The sequence below is a fragment of the Myotis daubentonii genome, chromosome 7 (genome assembly GCF_963259705.1).
Source record: "Myotis daubentonii chromosome 7, mMyoDau2.1, whole genome shotgun sequence".
In the NCBI taxonomy this organism is placed as follows: domain Eukaryota; kingdom Metazoa; phylum Chordata; class Mammalia; order Chiroptera; family Vespertilionidae; genus Myotis; species Myotis daubentonii.
In genome coordinates, this window is record NC_081846.1 from 18,342,016 (window position 1) to 18,360,519 (window position 18,504).

Genomic DNA, 18,504 nt, shown 5'->3' on the forward strand with positions numbered 1-18,504 from the left:
GTTTCCTTTGGACATAAGCACAAGCATTATTCCTCAGGAAAAACTTTCCAGGTTCTTTGTGATTCTGTACCTTAGAGAACCTAGACCCTTGTTTCTTTTCTCCTTAGAACATTATCTTAGTTTATATTTCTACATTTATTAGTACCACTTGTGATTAATGTCTCTTCATTAGGACTCCAATTTATGATTTTGTAGATATTTTCCCCTTTTATTACCTTATGTATTACCTTTTATTTCCTTATGTCATTCACACACACACACACACACACACACACACACACACACACACACACGGCTATGATTCCTTAGAACTTGAGATTAATTGGTCTGTATTCTAGAACAAGCCTAATTATTGTTTCATAATAAGTCCATATCAGGGACCATATATATATACCCTTCCTATGTCAGTCAGGTTGTTTATTTTGGATCAGTCTTCCAGTTAAGAAATTAACATCTGTGACTGATTTTTTGCATTATCTCCATTCCCTGTGGGTAAGTTTCTAATGTTCATCATTTCTCTTGGGTTTTGGTGACATCTTGAATTTCATATGCTTGTTTTTGTTTTATCTTTGATTTTGAGTACTAATGTTTCTTTTAAAAATTAGAAGTCTAACTTGAAGCCCAAGAGTGATAATATCTTCTTCCAAAGGGGGTTTATACTGACATTCTGGAGGCAGCTGTACTATAAGTACCATCAACTATCAACTGCATATCACTTTATCCCATTCATGATTTCGATGACTCTAACTTTAGCTTTGGAAAGTCAAGTCTATTTCTATTTCACTCATATTTCCCAGATTCTCAGTCCAAGCCTGGCGTATGTACCAGAACTCACCCTTTGGCTGGGCACTGAGCTCTAATTCCACTCCCCCTTGTTTCAGTTTTGTAGCCACCCCTTCCAGAATTGTGTCTGACAGCTGCCAAAGCTTCAGGAGAAAACAAACTCCAAGTCAGGCTTACCTCCCTGTGTGGCCCTCTGCTCTTGGGCCATGGCTCCATTATTATCCACTATAGTGTTAATTTCTTTGATGCTTTCAAACACATTTTAAAAAGATATATTTGACCATATTTTCCAGGTGTTTTTAGCTGGAGGGTTGTTTCACATAATCTCATTCATCAGTGCTGAAATCTCTTCTGCTTTGAGGAGAAATATTTGTAAGCTTAAATTCTTATGTATGTATAGGATGTACCACCATTGGATAATTTAAGATAGTATATTTTTGTTGAAATGTATATTTTAAATCACATTTTTGCCCAGAAACTTCAGTGCCTCTGTTGTTTTAAAAGCCCAATTGTTTTGTGTAGTGTTCCTGCTCCTCGGTGGTCTTCTGCCACTCATCTTCCCATCCTTACCTTCTCATGCCCTCTGTTTATTTGTTTTCACTTGCATTCACATACTTTGTGTGCCTCTAAAAATACCTGCATTATTAGGGTTTGATTTTTCCAAAGTCCAAATTCTTTTTTTTAGATTAATGCATGTTATTTGCTTCTTCTTTTTTTTTTCAAATGCCATTTTCTATCCACAAGACTGTGATTCTCTAGAGCTTGAGATTCATTGATCTATATTGCTAGAACAAGCCTAATTATTTAGCCATGATAGGTCCTATCTGGAACCCTGCTCTTTCCCAGTTGTCTCACTCTGCTGAAAATTATCTGTCTGTCGATAAATGTGTTTTACTCCCTTGTATGTGCCCACTAATGTTGCAAGGTTACTAAAACTGGAATTAAGCAAACTTTGTCGAGTGATTATGTTCATTTGGACAAGAAGACCAATGTTTAAAATCACTGAAACAGAGGTTATCTCAGATTATTGTTGCATAATCTTTGGTTTTGTTATGAACACATAGTAAATTTGGCATATATGTACATAACTAGAAGTTAAAAGATAAAATTTGAATCAAATCTCTGAAAGGCTTTACTAAAATATAAATGTATAATGGCTTAGGAAAACATATTTGCATAATGTTACCATTAGTCATTGTAAATCAGTAGCTGCATTTTTAGAGTCACTAAATCGTTAACACTCATTATCATTCCATAGTGCAAAATTGAGTAGTGCTTCCTGCCAGTCGCATGAGGAGGATTTACCTCCTCATGACTGAATTAGGGAAATGAAATTCCTAGGTAAGTCCACGCACTACAGTATAAATTATAGTTATTTTTATACCATTTCTGCCTCAGATGAATATATTGACTCTGTTCCATGAATAACATATGAACAACACAGCGACATCTGAGAAGCCCATTTGTTTACTAACTAGGCATTTATAGAGTGTCTGTTATGTATAAGATGCTATGCTAGAGAGACAAAAGTAAATAATATGCTATACTTGTCTTCTACTATCTCATAGTGGAAGGGGAGGACTATGCATTGACAATTCTGATATTCTGTAATACATACAGTTTTCAATAATATTGGTGGCTCAACAAAAGATATAATGTGACATGGCTTTATATTTAGGAAGCAGTGGGAGATGAAGTTAGAGAGAGAGCCTGGGGTCATTCCCATGGATGGCCTTGTATCATAGGAGTTTAAACTTTACCCTGTGGAGAGTAGGGAGTCATTTAATGGTGTTACATAGAAGAATGACACATGATTATATATGTCTTTTAGTAATGTGGGAGTTTCCTTAAGCAAGGAGACATGTTGGAGACTATAGCAACCTTTTGTGGGAAATGATAGAAACCTATACTAAGATGGGAACAAGAATATACACAGGGAACAATGAATTAAAAAAATATATGGTTCAACAAATACTACGATGCCAAATTTCAGGCTTACAAGTAAAAAGTAGTGCCATTAATCAAGATCATTATTTCAAAAAGTGAAACTTATTTGGGTGAAAGAAAAATATTCACTGTTAGACAGGAAATACCTTCCATATCCCTGTATTCCCAGGCATCTAGCATACACCACTTGCATATTACTACATTATTCTGAATGAATTAATATAAACCATGTGATTATTCTGTAAATTTATATTTATTTCCACTTTGTAAATGGGGGGAAGCTGAGATTAATTGTTACTATCCATTTATTTTTCTTAATTCTCTTAGGAAACTTCAATTAAACCAGTAGTTTTAAATAATCCCAACTAAAAAATTTAGCAAGTTATAAATCAGGGGTAGGGATAGAAAGTTGATAATCTAGAACTGTATTTTGTTTGACCCTCCTACTGTTGACATTTCTCAGGATTAAATAATTATTCTGTAAGTTTATCAACATTTATAATCCATTCTTATTCACCTAAAATGCATTCTTCTCCTTTCTTTTTTTTGAACCACACTGAACTCCTTTTTGTTGGAGCATGCCATGTTTACTCCCTCCTCTGGGTCTGTGATCTATAAACTACTTGTGGGCCAGGATGTCTGTTTTTGTTTGCTTGCTGGTGTATCAGGCAGTTGGTATAATACATGGTAAATTAATATTATCAATAGATATTTGTTGAATGACTCAATGAAAAATCCCAATATTTGGCTCTTTAAAAATAAGTACTATCTTGCCTGGCCAGTGTGGCTCAGTGGTTGAGCACCATGAACCAGGAAGTCATGGTTTGATTCCTGGTCAGAGCACATGCCCAGGTTGTGGGCAGTGTGGGGTGTACAGGAGGCAGCCAATGATTCTGTCTCATCATTGATGTTTCTGTCTTTCTCCCTTCTTCTCTGAAATAAATAAAAAATATAAAAAAAGAACTATTTTTTACATTCACCCTATATTCTTTCCATTGATTGGAATTTAGTGTCAACTGCAATTTAAGCAAGATGCAGATGGATTCCTCAGCCTCTGCAGTCATCACCACCCAAATTGTCTTCACAGTACTGAGGCATATGCGTTGGAATTAACCTTCATATTTCTGCTTTTATTTTTCTTATAGAAAAGTTAATTATATATTATGTTCATGTCTTTACCAAAAGGAAGACTATGGGATCAAGAAGGAGCACAAAAGTTATATGTTTACTAAAAAAAGGAGATAAGCTTATTTCTATGTATCTATGAAGTATGCATTTTATCTATATATTAACTATATAAAATTTATATCTTTCAATGCCCACCTAATTAACTCATTCCAATTATATTCCTGATACTTCACTTTTGAATGTCTGACCCTGCTCAACATAGTCACAATTGCATCCTTCTTTAAAACTCAAAGGTAAGAAGGATCACTGAAGCATGTATAAACAAAAGGAGAGAAATATTACAGAAGATGATATTAATAGCATGTAACTTGAGTAACTCACAGAAGAAGTTAATTATTTTACTGTGGAGCCTCATGACATTTTAAGTCACCAAGCCACGAGCAGATCATGCTCATGAATGCCCATGGACAGTGAAACTTCAGGGAGCCAAGATGGGATCACTTTAGGCATAGGCTTGCATTTCTCTTTGGACACTCAAAGCAAACAGTTGCCAGGGCAGAAGAATTAGGTATGCCTCTTACCAGCCGTGGGCAAACTACGGCCCGCGGGCCGGATCCGGCCCGTTTGAAATGAATAAAACTAAAAAAAAAAAAAAAAAAGACCGTACCCTTTTATGTAATGACTAGAGGCCCGGTGCACAAAAATTTGTGCACTCGGGGGGGAGGGGGGGTCCCTCAGCCCGGCCTGTGCACTCTCCCAGTCTGGGAACCCTCGGGAGATAACGACCTACTGGCTTAGGCCTGATCCCGGGTGGCAGAGGGCAGGCCCAATCTCTAGGTGCAGCCCCTGGTTGGGCTCAGAGCAGGGCCATTTGGGGAGTTGGGGCACTGCCCCATGTCATGCACAGAGCAGGGAGGATCAGGAGGTTGCGATGCCACCCTCAGTCACGCTCAGGGTAGGGCCGATTGGGGGATTGGGGCACCGCCCCCTGTCACACTCAAGGCAGGGTCGATGGGGAGGTTGCGGTGCAACCCCCTGTCATGCACAGAGCAGGGCCAATCAGGGGGTTGGGGCGCTGGCCCCTGTCACTCACAGAGCAGAGCCCATCAGAGGGGTTGGGGCGCCGCCACTCTCACACTCAGGGCAGGGCCGAAGGGGAGGTTATGGCTCTACCCCGTCACACACAGAGCAGGACCCGTTGGGGGGGGGGGGGCGGAGGGGGAGAGGGGGTTGGGGCACCACACCCTGTCACACACAGAGCCGCAGAGCGATCAGGGGGTTGGGGCACTGCACCCTGTCACACACAGAGCCGCAGAGCGATCAGGGGGTTGGGCAGCTCCCCCCTATCAGGTACAGAGCAGGGCTGATCAGGGGGTTGGGGCGCCTTCCCCTGTCCCGAACAGAGCAGGGCGGATAGGGAGGTTGTGGCCCCGCCCCCTGTCGCACACAGAGCCGCAGGGCGATCAGGGGGTTCAGGGGGTTTGGGCACTGCCCCCTGTCACACTGATGCCAGTGCCGGGAGGCCTCACGGCTCCGCTGATCCCCGTGCACTGGGTGTGTGTGTGTGGGGGGGAGTGTCCCTCAGCCCAGCCTGCCCCCTCTCACATACTGGGAGCCCTCAGGCATTGACCCCCATCACCCTCAAATCGCAGGATTGGCCCCTTGCCCAGGCCTGATGCCTCTGGCCTAGGCGTTCGGCCCGGGCAGCGGGGACCCGCAGCTGCAGCGGCCCCACGATCGTGGGCTTTGCTTTAGGCCCAGGCAAGGGACCCCTAGCTCCTGGGACTGCCAGCTTCGACCGTGCCCAGCTCCCATCGCTGGCTCCACCCCTACTTCCTGCTATCACTGGCCAGGGCGGAAAAGGCACCTGATTCTCTGATCATGGCTGGGGGGCAGGGCAAAGGCGGCCCCAGGGCCGCCTTTGCCCTGCCCCCCAGCTCTTAGCTCCCCCCTGGGTTTCCGATAACTGTCAGTGGCAGGGGGCTTCTTCCTGCTTTCCCTTTGGCCTCCCTGCATTGTGCCTACATATGCAAATTAACGGCCATCTTGTTCGCAGTTAACTGCCATCTCAGTTGGCAGTTAATTTGCATATAGCCCTGATTAGCCAATGAAAAGGGTAGCTCGTACGCCAATTACCATTTTTCTCTTTTATTAGTGTTGATGTTTACTTTGAATTTATATTAGTTCACACAAACGCTCCATCCATGCTTTTGTTCCGGCCCTCCGGTACAGTTTAAGAACCCATTGTGGCCCTCGAGTCAAAAAGTTTGCCCACCCCTGGCCTAGACACTGATGCAAATATTATCCTTGCTGCAACACAGTTTTGTATTGCCATTGAGGAATGGAAGCAGATAAAGCCAGTGAGGAGAGATAGCAATAATTATCCATCCTTTGGCCCTAGCCCATTAGCTCAGTGGTTAGTGTTGTCTCACAGACTGAAAGCTCATGGGTTTGATTCCCAGTGAAGGGCATGTAACTCGGTTGCAGGCTCAATCCCCCGCCTCTGTCGGGGGCGCGTGTGGGATGCAACCAATTGATGTGCCTCTCTCACATCAATTTTCTCTTTCTCTGTCTCTCCCCCTCCCCTTCACTCTCTCTAAAAGTCAGGGGCAAAATATCCTTGGGTGAGGATTAACCAAAAAAAAAAAAAAAAAAAAAAAACAACAACCCACAAAACACCGATAATTATTCATACTTTCTAACCACAAAACTAATCAGAAAATCCTTGACATTTCCTGAGTAATGCCATAACTCAAATAGATAAAAGTAGGAATTGCTGATTTAGTAAATATGTTGAAAACAAGGCGTCTAGCTACAAAAGCTGCTCCATTATTGACTCTTGAATAAAGCATTGTGTGGTGCTACTTCAGTAGCTGACACTGACAGGAACGGTCTCTGGTTTCATCATTATGGTGCAATTTTCTGACCCTTCATATACTTTCTGCTACCTGTCTCTTCATTTCGTTCACCCTCTCCCTGAATATTTTTGAGGTTGCAACACTTTTATGTGATTGTAATAGTGTTAACAAAAGTTATGATTTATTGTATAGCATTATTTTACACCATGGACAGTGATGTAATTGATATAATATATAATTGATACTTTTTAGATATTTGCATTATTTCATAATCAACTTTATCTATACTTAAAATTGGATGACTTAATTTTTATTAAATTATGCTGATTAATTTAACAGTATTAAACTCAGGATAAGATAGCTGAGCTAAGTGTTGCAATTTCAATTACAAAAATGCATGCTTATTCTTAATTTTGGGAGCCTGCCAGCTAGAGAATATATTAGGCAGGGAGTGCAACTAGACAAGTCATCAATTCAGCAATTTCTAGCTGGTCAGATATATCTTCAGGCAAATTTAACCTTTGTAAGACTTATTCTTGGTCTCTACTTCATAGAGTTCACACTGTTGTTTATTTTAAGTGAAAAATCATTCTGAGAGAAATATAATCCAAATATCATTGAAATTTCTATAGCTATCAATTTTAGTTTATGTGCTGCTAAGTGAGGATACTTAATAAAGACTTAGAAAGCATTCATTTTCAAATAAGTTGCTAGTGGAGAATTGCCTTACTTTATAAACCTAGATTGTTTTTTACTGGCAAATGTCCAATTCATTGACTTTTGTTATGTTTCAATTAATTCTTTACATTTTTGTGTCAAATAGAATTTAAAAAGATAACCATTTTCTTCCAATAGTGAACTGACCTGCTTTAAAACCATTGGGAAAATAAGCAGCTATTTGTTAATAGCTATGCATAAGCAATAACTGGATACTATATGAGTGATCCCATGACCTCCTTGAACCCTGCTTGGATTTTGATTAGCATTTAGGCTCCTGGGCATTATGGGAGCCAGTAGAGGATGACTTCCAGGGAAATTGAAGGCTATGTAACCCAGCTGTGCTTTAAATGCAGAAATGAATACAAAATAAAAGAAAAAGCATACAGAGTTACTATTAGTATTCTGACACTTTCTTCTGGTTGCATATAGATATATAGATGGATAGCTATAGATGTAGATATATAGATATAGATAGATATAGATATAGATATAGATATAGATGATATATCATACATGCATTCTCTATATTATATGGATACTTTACTGTATCTGTACTTATTTGTGAATATAAGTCATAGCTAAATAGCGTCTCATTACCTGGATGCATGGTGTTCTATAATTCAATTAATCATTTTTATTGGAATTTAGGTGTTTGAAGTACTTTACTATCTATAATAATAAAAATATAATATGCTAATTAGACCAGACAGCCGAACAACCTTCCTGACGTCCTTCCAGATGAAGCTGCCCTGGCAGGGGCTGAGGTAAGAGGTGGGTTAGGGGTGATCAGGCAGGCAGGCAAGTGGTTAGGGGTGATCACGCAGGCAGGCAGAGTGGTTAGGGGCCAGCAGTCCCAGGTTGTGAGAGGGATGTCTGACTGCCAGCAGTTGGACATCCCCTAAGGGGTCCCGGATTGAGAGAGGGCGCAGGCTGGGCTGAGGGATCCCCCTCCCCCATGCACAGATTTTGTGCACCAGGCCTCTAGTAATAAATAATGGTCCATAGATATACTTATACATGCATCCAAGCAAATTGGTCTGAATATTTTCTTAGAACACATTTTTAGAAATAGACTTATTGATGGAAGGTATTTAGTCATTTTTTAATATGTTTGGTACATATACCCAAATTTTTTTTATCAAAATTTTAGATCAATTTATATTACCAGTTGCAGTGTGTGAGAATACCTATATCATCAATTTCATCAATTTCATCATTTAAAAAATAGTTACCAGTTTTCAAAAGAATAACATGTATTTTGTTATTTTAATTTGTATTCATTAATTATTAGTAATATTATATTTTTATGTATTTACTAACTACTTTATGAGTTACTTTTAGGTCCATAATCTCAGTGTCTTTTCTTCTAAAGAGTTAATTTTTTATGATTTATTTTAAAAATATCTTTTTTTGTAAATTATATTATTACTTTAACATGAACATTTTCTGGGCATTTTTTTCTTTTATTTCATTTTGTCAGTTTAAAAAATATTTACCTAATATTATGCTTCGAAATGGCTTCCATATTTCAAGGTCATATAAATATTTACCTATATTTGCTTTTTAGTTCTTTTCTGATATTCTTTTTTTAAAAAAATGGAACTCTAACTCATCTGTAATTAATTTGGGAGTAGGGTAAGATGCAGTAGTCTACCTTTTCTTCTCAAACAGTTAAACCAGTTTTCACAACTTTTATTGAATAATTCATATGGAGACTTCTGGAAACTTTAGTCATAAAAAATGTGGACTTAGCCTGGCTGGTGTGGCTCAGTGGTGGAGCGATGATCCATGAACCAGGGGGTCATGGTTCGATTCCCAGTCAGGGCACATGCCAGAGTTGCGGGCTTGATCCCCAGTGTGGGGCATACAGGAGGCAGCCGATCAATTCATTCTCATAATTGATGTTTCTATCTCTCTCTCCTTCTCTCTTCCTCTCTGAAATCAATAGAAATATATTTTTTAAAAAAATGTAAACTTACACCTCTAAGGAAGCCAGCAACATGGGATTGCACAAGAGACAAAGACATATGTTAACAATCTACTACGAAGTTGTACACCTACTCTTCAGTCCCTATGTTTTTAAGCCAAGCACATTTTTTATGTCTGCTCTATTGGTTAGTGGAACAAGTAAGCAGGTTAGTCTAGAAATACACTCTAAATATATAATGAACTAGAGGATTTCCAAGTGGTAGTTTATCGAGTGTACATTTTATTTTGTTTGTATCCTTTAGCCTACTTTGATATGGGTCAAAGAATGACTCAGTGATAACTTTAGAATGCATTAAAACTACTTTGCTTGATATAATCATATAAGAGTAGAAACTTTAAAGAGTAATTAGATACTCTAGGTGTATTATATCAAAAAATTCTTAAATGCATGTGGAAACAGAACTTTTCAAGTGTAATTCTTCTCAAGGCAACAAAGGTCACAGCAATTCAAATAAATGTAAAGGTCAAGAAATTGAACAAATACATAAGGAAGGAAGGCAGACTTTCCCGGACTCACTCACATTTTCATACTTAGACTGTGAATATCAGTTAGCTCAATCAAGTCTGGCTGATAATGTCAGCTGCCAGTCATTCCCCGGTAGTGATGCATGAAGTTCATCAGCAGGCAATGGACCACTGGAGCGATGAGTGAAATAATGAGGGCACAGGAGCCGGAACAAAACTCCTCTATTTCTGATAATTTCCTCTTCACAGGGGGATTTAAGACAAGAAGAGAAAAACCACATTAAAATTTGTTTTAATGTAGTTATCTAATTCAGTGTCTATCTTAAAACATTCATCTTTTAGCCTTATACTTTGAAAAATTAAAGTAAATGACCAATGATTAATCATTATTTTACAACTGTGTAGGCCAGTAAAATCAGTATTAGCTGCTGCAAGAATAAAGCCCCCAATCCCAAGTGCTTTTGCAGCAAAAGTTCCTTTTTCACTTGGCGGAGGTGTGACTCCTCTGTGCGGCTCTCTTCTATGTAGTGCTCAGGGATATGGGCAGCTACTCTGTAGCTGTGCCGTCAGGACACAGTTCTTTACAGTCACTGTGGTGGAGGAAGAGCAATGGCGAACAGTGTTGGGATGTTTAAGGTTAGGAAGTGGCTTACATCATTTCTATTCAGATCCTGCTTTTAGAACCTAATCCCTTTAACTCAGTTTAACTGTAAGAAAGACTAGGAAATATAGAAGAGGTCTCAATAGTCTCTGTGACACCTACCAGAGATTATCATTTAAATCTAGGCTTTTACCTGTATCATATCTAGTTAAGCCATGGTTTAAAAACACTAGGTGCAAATTGACAGCATTTAATATGTTCAGGGCTAATTTCCTTACATGCATTATTTGAAAACTTAAGTAAAATAATGCATACATTTGGTTAACTATTAAGAGGTAAGGGAAGGTATAATATAAAAAGTAATTAATTAATTCTCTTCCCTTTGGTCAGATAATTTTCTACATCCATTGGTGACCACTCTTGACATTTGCTCTTTTTCTAAAAATAAATATCAGTGCCTCACCCTCACAAATTATTACTTAATTGGTCAGAGTTACAAAACACTGACCTATCACAGCATATTACTGAGAGCTTAGCTTTGTTCTCCAATTGTACCTTGTCAATACAAAGAAATGGTAATGATTATGTAGTTTGAAAGAAGTGTTTACCATTTATTTTTCTTCCTCTATTCACTATGCATTCCCTTATTTATTTGTAACATATTGATCTCACTGATCCTGCCTGCCAGTTTCTTGGCGCTGTCTCCTGGAATGCTTCAGTTTATAGGCTGGGTGATTATATAAGAGGTCTTATGTTTTGCCTCTGTAAGTACATCTGTGTTTAGATAGGATTACTGTTAGTAAGCCTTTGCTGATCTTATAAATCATCTTTTAAATAGTTGTTCAGTTATCATTATATTTTCCTACATTTTTATTTCTGACACTAAATAGATTGTAGTTGGTTAGGTTTTATTAAACCTTGTTGATTAGACTTTATTAAATGTATTATTGTATAAGTTTTATATAATGATTGGTTTAATAGTGCTTGTAGAAATTGCTGTAGATAATACGTTTATGGTTCTAGATATTTCCATGGAGTCAAAAATCATGTAAGACTGGATTTTGATCCTCCTTTCTATATTTTCCAACATAATTATTTAGCCTCCCTCCATTTCCAACCCAAGCTACATTATTAAGTGAAGTATGATCACAACAATAGAAAAATGGGCAAAAGGCATATATATGCAATTCAGAAAAATGAAGTACAAAAAGAAACAAGAAATACAAAAATAGTTTAACCTAATTAGTTAATTTAAGAAACATAAATGAATACAGTTTTATATATGAACTAGCAACAATTTTTCCATAGAATTCTTACCTTAAAGATGTGATTTTAGTTTATTATTTTTATTGTCTATACTGTTCTCATGTTAGTATGCAAACAGGTTAATAATGTGAAAATGCAGTGATATGATGCTAAATGAAAACTGGAGGGTGGATCATAGAGCATGATCTCAATTCTGTAAAAATTGACAAAAGAGGCAGATAAATTATTAAACAAAAGTGTTATTAGTAATTACATCTGGATGGAAAGAACAAGGTTGCTTTTAAGTTTCTTCTTTGTAGTTATGAAATGCATGAAATTTCTATATGAATATTTATTATATATGTTAATCTGAAAAATACTTTACTTATAAACTTTTCTAGCTTTGAGCATATATTAAAGGATCTAATGCAATCTCTATGAGGGCAAGTGATTTTATCTGCTTGGTTCATTGGTGGATTCCCAATGCCTAGAGTAATGGTTCGAAAAAGTACCACTTTTAAATATTGTTTCAATAAATAAATGAGTGCACAAAGGAATGATATGCCTCTCTCTTTAAAGGCAATTTTAAAGCCTTAAATGTAAGAGGATTGAGTATTTTCTTTTCCTGTAGAGATGAGCAATTAACTTATCCTTCACTAAGTGTTAATTAAGTGCCTATTTATAGTACGCCTTCTTAACACTGAGGAGAGATTATCTTTGATCTCCAGTTAGAGTTTGCTTTATGGAGAGGGAGTTGACCAATACATAGCACACATGAATTCTAATGAATTTGAGACTTAAAATAATTGTGACAGAAACCTTTCTACCTTCAGTAAGTGCCTTTAGGTTGACCCTATGTCCTCAGATTTAAAAGAAGAAAATCATAATTTGTCAATTAGAAAATGGTATTATTTTGTTACTCAATGAAAGTGTTTTTAGTTTACCACTTATAGAGTACAAATGGAATATAAGAATAACCACAGATTTTTCTAACATTCTATTGGGAATGGAAACTTACTGAAAAAGGATGATTGAATACTATAAGACAACACTATATTGTGCTTCTTGGAATTCAATACAGGAATGTTTTAAAACAATTTTTATGATGTAGCATTCAGTTTAGACTTATGCAAATAGATATGTGTCTTTAAAAATTTATCTGTTTTGCATAGTTTCTCAAAGCTAAAAGAGGAAATGAAGGACTTAAGGTAAATCCTGAGGGAATATATTGGTAATGTTATGTTGTAATTTAATATTAAATAAGACAATATTAATGTGTAAAGTGATATGGTTATTTTACACCTAACTCTTGCTTTATTTTTTCTCTAGGACTCAGAATTTCCCACAGATATGCAACCAAATCCAGACCTGTGTTTGCCTACAGGAAATGATTCTCCTGCAAAATTCGACTACCAGCTGAGTACCATATTTAGACTGCATGATCTTCCAGTGAGCTGGTAGGATTCTTGACGTTTTATTAATGCCTTTGAGACTTTATTGTCATGTTTAAATTGCGGTGCTCTTATAGCCATTTTTGGTTGAAGCAATTTGCTCGAAGCCTGTTTCCAGAATGAGTATCGTAATAGTGAAAGAATCTGCTTTTAGCTGTTGCAAAAACCTTAAGACTAACTGGGTTAGGCATTTGGTGGTGTACCAACTTAAGTGCTCTACTATGAGCATTTATTGTAGAAATTGCAGTTCTGGCTTAAATTAAGGCACAAGTTATTTTTAGAGAGGTTTGTAGAATTTGCTATGAAGGTAGGATCTCAGCAACTATGTAATTCATTTGTTAATTTTACTTAAAATTTTGCCTATATATATATATATATATATTTTATCATTAGCAAATCATTTGTTTCATTTGTTTTAAAGACCATAGTTTTGTGAGCCATAATCACAGTCATTTAAAGACAATACTTGGTATTTATTTAAAATGATGTTATTTTATGCCCTAGCTGGGTTGGCTCAGTGGCTAGAGCGTTGGACTGTGGACTTAAGGGTCCTGGTTTAGATTTAGGTCAAGGGCACATGCCCAGGTTGAGGGATTGATCCCCAGTAGGGGGTGTGCAAGAGACAGCCGATCAATAATATTCTCTCATCATTGATGTTTCTATCTCTCTCTCCCTCTTCCTTCCTTTCTGAAATCAATAAAAAATCATTTAAAAACATTTTATGAATCTGCATATTTATATTCATACAAAACATTTTAAATTTTGAAAAATATCTTATGATTATTTAGAGTTTTGAGAAAAATGTTTCTGTGGAGAATCTATAAATACACATTCTATCATATAGTTCTGTGGCACATTAAAATATCAGTGGTCAGCTTTTGTAGATTATCTTGGATATATGATTTTTATTATGGTTTAGGTAAGTAATATTGCTTTCTTGAATTTGTTCATATAATCCCAAATTTATGTCGTCAATCTTCAAGAAATGTAAGATTTGTATTTGTACAAAAATGTATGGCAAACATTATTAATTGTTTCTGTTATGCTTAATTGAGGACAAGTGTCTCAGAATAGGATGTAAACCTACTGTAATACCTTACATACATTTACCTGCGGTATTTTTTTTTTCATTTACAAAGTTTCCATCTGCTCTTGATGGCTATGTGTAATCTACTCTCTAAACACTGTTTGATTTTTCCATATAGCAAGAATATTGTCTATGGTACCTTACTTCAGAGCATGGCAGATATGACCTTATCTGCCACAGTCAACACCAGTAAGTTAGTGAATTGAAAAGTTCTGTTAGTAAAGAGAACCATAAAGATGGAAGCATTCACACCTTTGTATTCTATTTCGACTTATCAGTATATTTGCATTCCCATCCCAGTCTTTTGATATAAGGCCGTGGCCTTTTCTTTAAGTAAATATTGATGGGAATTCCACATCATATTTCTTGCACGAACTATACCAGTAATGCATGACCTAAAATTTCAATTTTGTGGGTTCTTTAATTCGAAGCAGGAACTTCAGTCACTCAGCAGATGATCTTCCTACCTTTCCATGGCATTACTTTAATTTTTACGAACAGCAATTTTCCTTGTTGCAATCATATTTCATCACCTTGACTAGTCTTAAATTACAATGCGATATCAAGCACATCTGGCTTATAGGAGATTTAGGGAGGAGCCTGTGTGGTCTAGTTGGCTATCCTCTGGCAGCTCTGAGCAGTTGTGGTGCAGTGAGCCCAGCTAGTGTATTTTACTGACAGAATGGAAAAGTTTGGCCTATCCAACAATTAAGTGAAGGGAAAAGATTGTATTAAATGACAATGTGGAGAAGAGAAAGAAGGAAACATGTAACTCTTGGTCAGCGACAAAATCTGGATTTTAGATTCATTCATTTTTAGCCTTTGGAAATACAGTTGCTCTGATAACTACTACTGCAACCCATGCAATAATTTATCTGCCACATCTTCACTAGTTAGCCCATTAGGAGAGAAGGCTCTGGTATTATGAGTTAGGCAGTAACAAAACCCTTTTACTCTGCTCTGAAACTAGTCTTGTCAGTCATTTGCCACTTTTGTGCCTGCCACCGTGGTCACTTACCTGTCAGATCTCATTTTCTTCGCCTTTCAGCTGCAGTCAGCACAAAAACTGCAGTCAGCCACCCCTGTTTTCCTAACTGACCCATTATTTGTAGGGTCCTGTCTTCCTGCTGACTCCCAGACTGTCCTGCCGGGTCTTCAGAGGGATTCTCCTCTTCTGCCATGCTTCTGGCTGATACACTGCCCCGGGCTCAGGTCACAGCTTTATGTCACACACTACAGTTTCTCAAGTAGCCTCTTCCATTCTCAGGCTCTAAATAGGTTCCATAGGATGCTCATTCCCATGGTGGTAACACTACCAATGACATTTCTCTGAGCTTGAACATCCACTAGGCTTCTCTAAATTGTTATGTCAGAAATAACACTGCTTTTCTTCTCCCAAAACCAGCTCTTCTAATCTTCCTCATTTTGGCAAAAGGAAAATGTGAACTTACATGCCTTTATTAGAATTAAAAGCCTAGGTGTCATTATGATTTCTTATTCTTTCACTCCACCATTCCCATTAAATCTACCACTAGGTCTGACAGGCTCTTGCTCTAGAATATATTCACTTTTTTTTTCCCCACTTATCTTTGTATTACTATGGTCATCTCTCATACAATTACAAAAGTCTACTAATTCCCCCTCCCATACCCCACGGTAATTCACTAACTTCTCAATAACTAAATGGATGCTTTGAAAATGTAAATCAGATTGTAAGATTTCCTGCTTTAAATACAATAATGTCTTTCCCTTGTTTAAAATAGAATTCAATTTTTTGCTGCTGCCTACCTCTCTTTGTGTTGGCCACATGCTCTTCTGTCCTCCCTTGCCCAGTATCTGTGTTTGCTGCCCAGAAAGTAGTTAGGTTTGTGCTAGTATTATTCCATGTACTTCCACAGAAACATACCAGGATTTAAAAAAAAGTGGCTAAGTAGCTTTTAATGCCAAAATAATGGGCATTATTGAAATGTAATTTTTTACCATAGGTGAATGTAAAAACTTACTGTTTGGGTTGTAAATTCTGTGTTTTCAAGAAACCAATAGTTATATTTTAAAACGTGAGTTTTAAAATTAGATATTTAATTCTTTCTATATAATATATAAAATTTAATTTGTATTTTATAATACATATTTATTTACTTATTTATAATATATTTTTATTGATTTCAGCGAGGAAGGGAGAGGGCGAGAGAGATAGAAACAGTAATGATGAGAGAGAATCATTGATTGGCTGCCTCCTGCATATCCCCCACTAGGGATCAAGCCTGTAACCCTGCATGTGACCTTGACCGGAATCAAACCCAGGACCCTTCAGTCCACAGGCCAACACTCTATCCACTGAGCCAAACCGGCTAGGGCTACAATGCATATTTATAATAAGCTTAATTATGTTGTAATTTTTATGGTGTTTATGTCCCCCAAACAAATAAGCAGCTATGAGCAAAGTGTATGTTTAAGTTTTAAATTATCGAAGGTAAAGAACTTAGTTTCTTGAAGCTTTGAGAAAATTATCTTTAGGAGGAAAATTGTTGGTAAATGTTTCCCTCCACGTCCCGCGTAGATCAGGGTTCAGGACCTGGAAGCGGAGTCCCACACAAATGAAAGAGAAAAGACAAGAGATAATTTGGAAATATCGGGGGACCAGGCCGGTAAGTCCAACTCAGGAGGAAGGACTTCCACTGGGGCTCAGGCCTCCCCAAGCTTTTATTGATCTGGGACACACCCATAGCATAGCCCTTAGGCAGGCGGCCCCGGCAACAGGCAGACTAGCCCATGAGCAAGGATTTACATAATAATAGATGGGGAAGTTGCTTCAGCTACCACTGTCTGGACAAACAGAGGTGGCACCCAGCTCTGACCTTTGCTAGGGCTTCAAAGGTACCCAGCCTTGGGGGGGGGGGGGGGGCAGGGGGCGTGTTCTCTGTCTATGCTTATCAGCTAGTGAAGACAATAGATGGTCTTCCGCAGATAATAATTACATGCAGATAAAAATATTAATAATCATTACTTATCAGTAGTGGACAGAATAATTTAAAACCTTTTCTATAATATAAAGATATTACTTTTATTTTGTAATTTACTATCTGCTGGTTTGGTAGTTTTCTATCAAAGTACTAACATATTCAGTTAGCTTTCATTAATTATTGATAATATTTATGTCATTAATTTACAGTAAGCATAAACATACACAGTGTTTTAATGACCTATTTATCTTTTTTTGTATTCCATGACTAAGTAGATCATTTACTTAAGAGAGTAAATCTTTAATTTATTTCACATTGTCTTTAGTGCCCTTGCATGTATCTGTCTTCAGCTTTGAATTAAGTTTGTGTAGATTTTTGGGGTTTTTAAACAGCTGTCATCTTCTAGGTGTTCGGATTTGTTTTTTGTTTTGTTTTTGGTCAACTTACAGCTAAAATTATGGAAAGGTCTTTTCATTGGTCACAGATGATGCACAAAACATTTTCAATTCCTGTATTTCATAGACTCAGAGAGAGACCTATAGTTGCCCTTCTGGGTTATAATGTTTTTTCATTCTATTTTAATTATCTAGATCCATAGTAATAACCACAATGACCTACAAGAAGGTATCATTGGACATATTAAAATTATATATAGCAGTTACTTGTAGTGCCAACAATGCATAATAATCCCACCTATTAAGTAAGGCTGGTAAAAATGAAACTGTATTTCTAAGGACATTGTTTCAATTTTTGAAAACACACACACACAAGTCATTCTGTTTTTGCATAAAACTTTTTTTGGAGTATATTATTATGATAAGGCAAGTCAAATTTCCCTGGAATGACAATGCAGTAATAATATTCCAGTAAGCATAGAAGCCATGTCTCACTCTACCTTGTTGCTTAGCTACTTACTGGTTTGTCCTGTTACCTGCTGTGTAATAGAAGGAGAGATGAAAGTTAAAGGCACAGGGTCGTCCTTATAATACAGAATGTTAGTGAGGATGGTTTAAGACAGGTACCAATATACCTCTTTTCTCTTTAACAATGTGTTTAGTATTTCAGACAACAGTATACTCACACATGTACTTGTAATTCACTTTCCATACTTAGAGGTAGAAAGACTTGTGAAGTACTAGTAATCAGTGGTTCTAGCAATTTCTGCCATTACTTGGTGGGGTGCCTCACCTAAACTTGCCAAGATCTTATCTTTAATACATGGTAAAGTTAATCACATGGAATGGTATCACATAATTTATGCTTTTTT

General features: G+C 37.3%; 1 protein-coding gene across 1 annotated transcript in view; it reads left to right on the forward strand.

Moving 5' to 3' along the window:
- Positions 1-18,504, forward strand: part of SPAG16 (sperm associated antigen 16) — an 849,807-nt gene that overhangs the window by 71,437 nt on the left and 759,866 nt on the right. Inside the window, exon 10 of the mRNA XM_059702463.1 lies at positions 13,066-13,193. Within this exon, the coding sequence (XP_059558446.1) occupies positions 13,066-13,193 (128 nt within the window). The remainder of the gene's footprint in view (positions 1-13,065; positions 13,194-18,504) is intronic.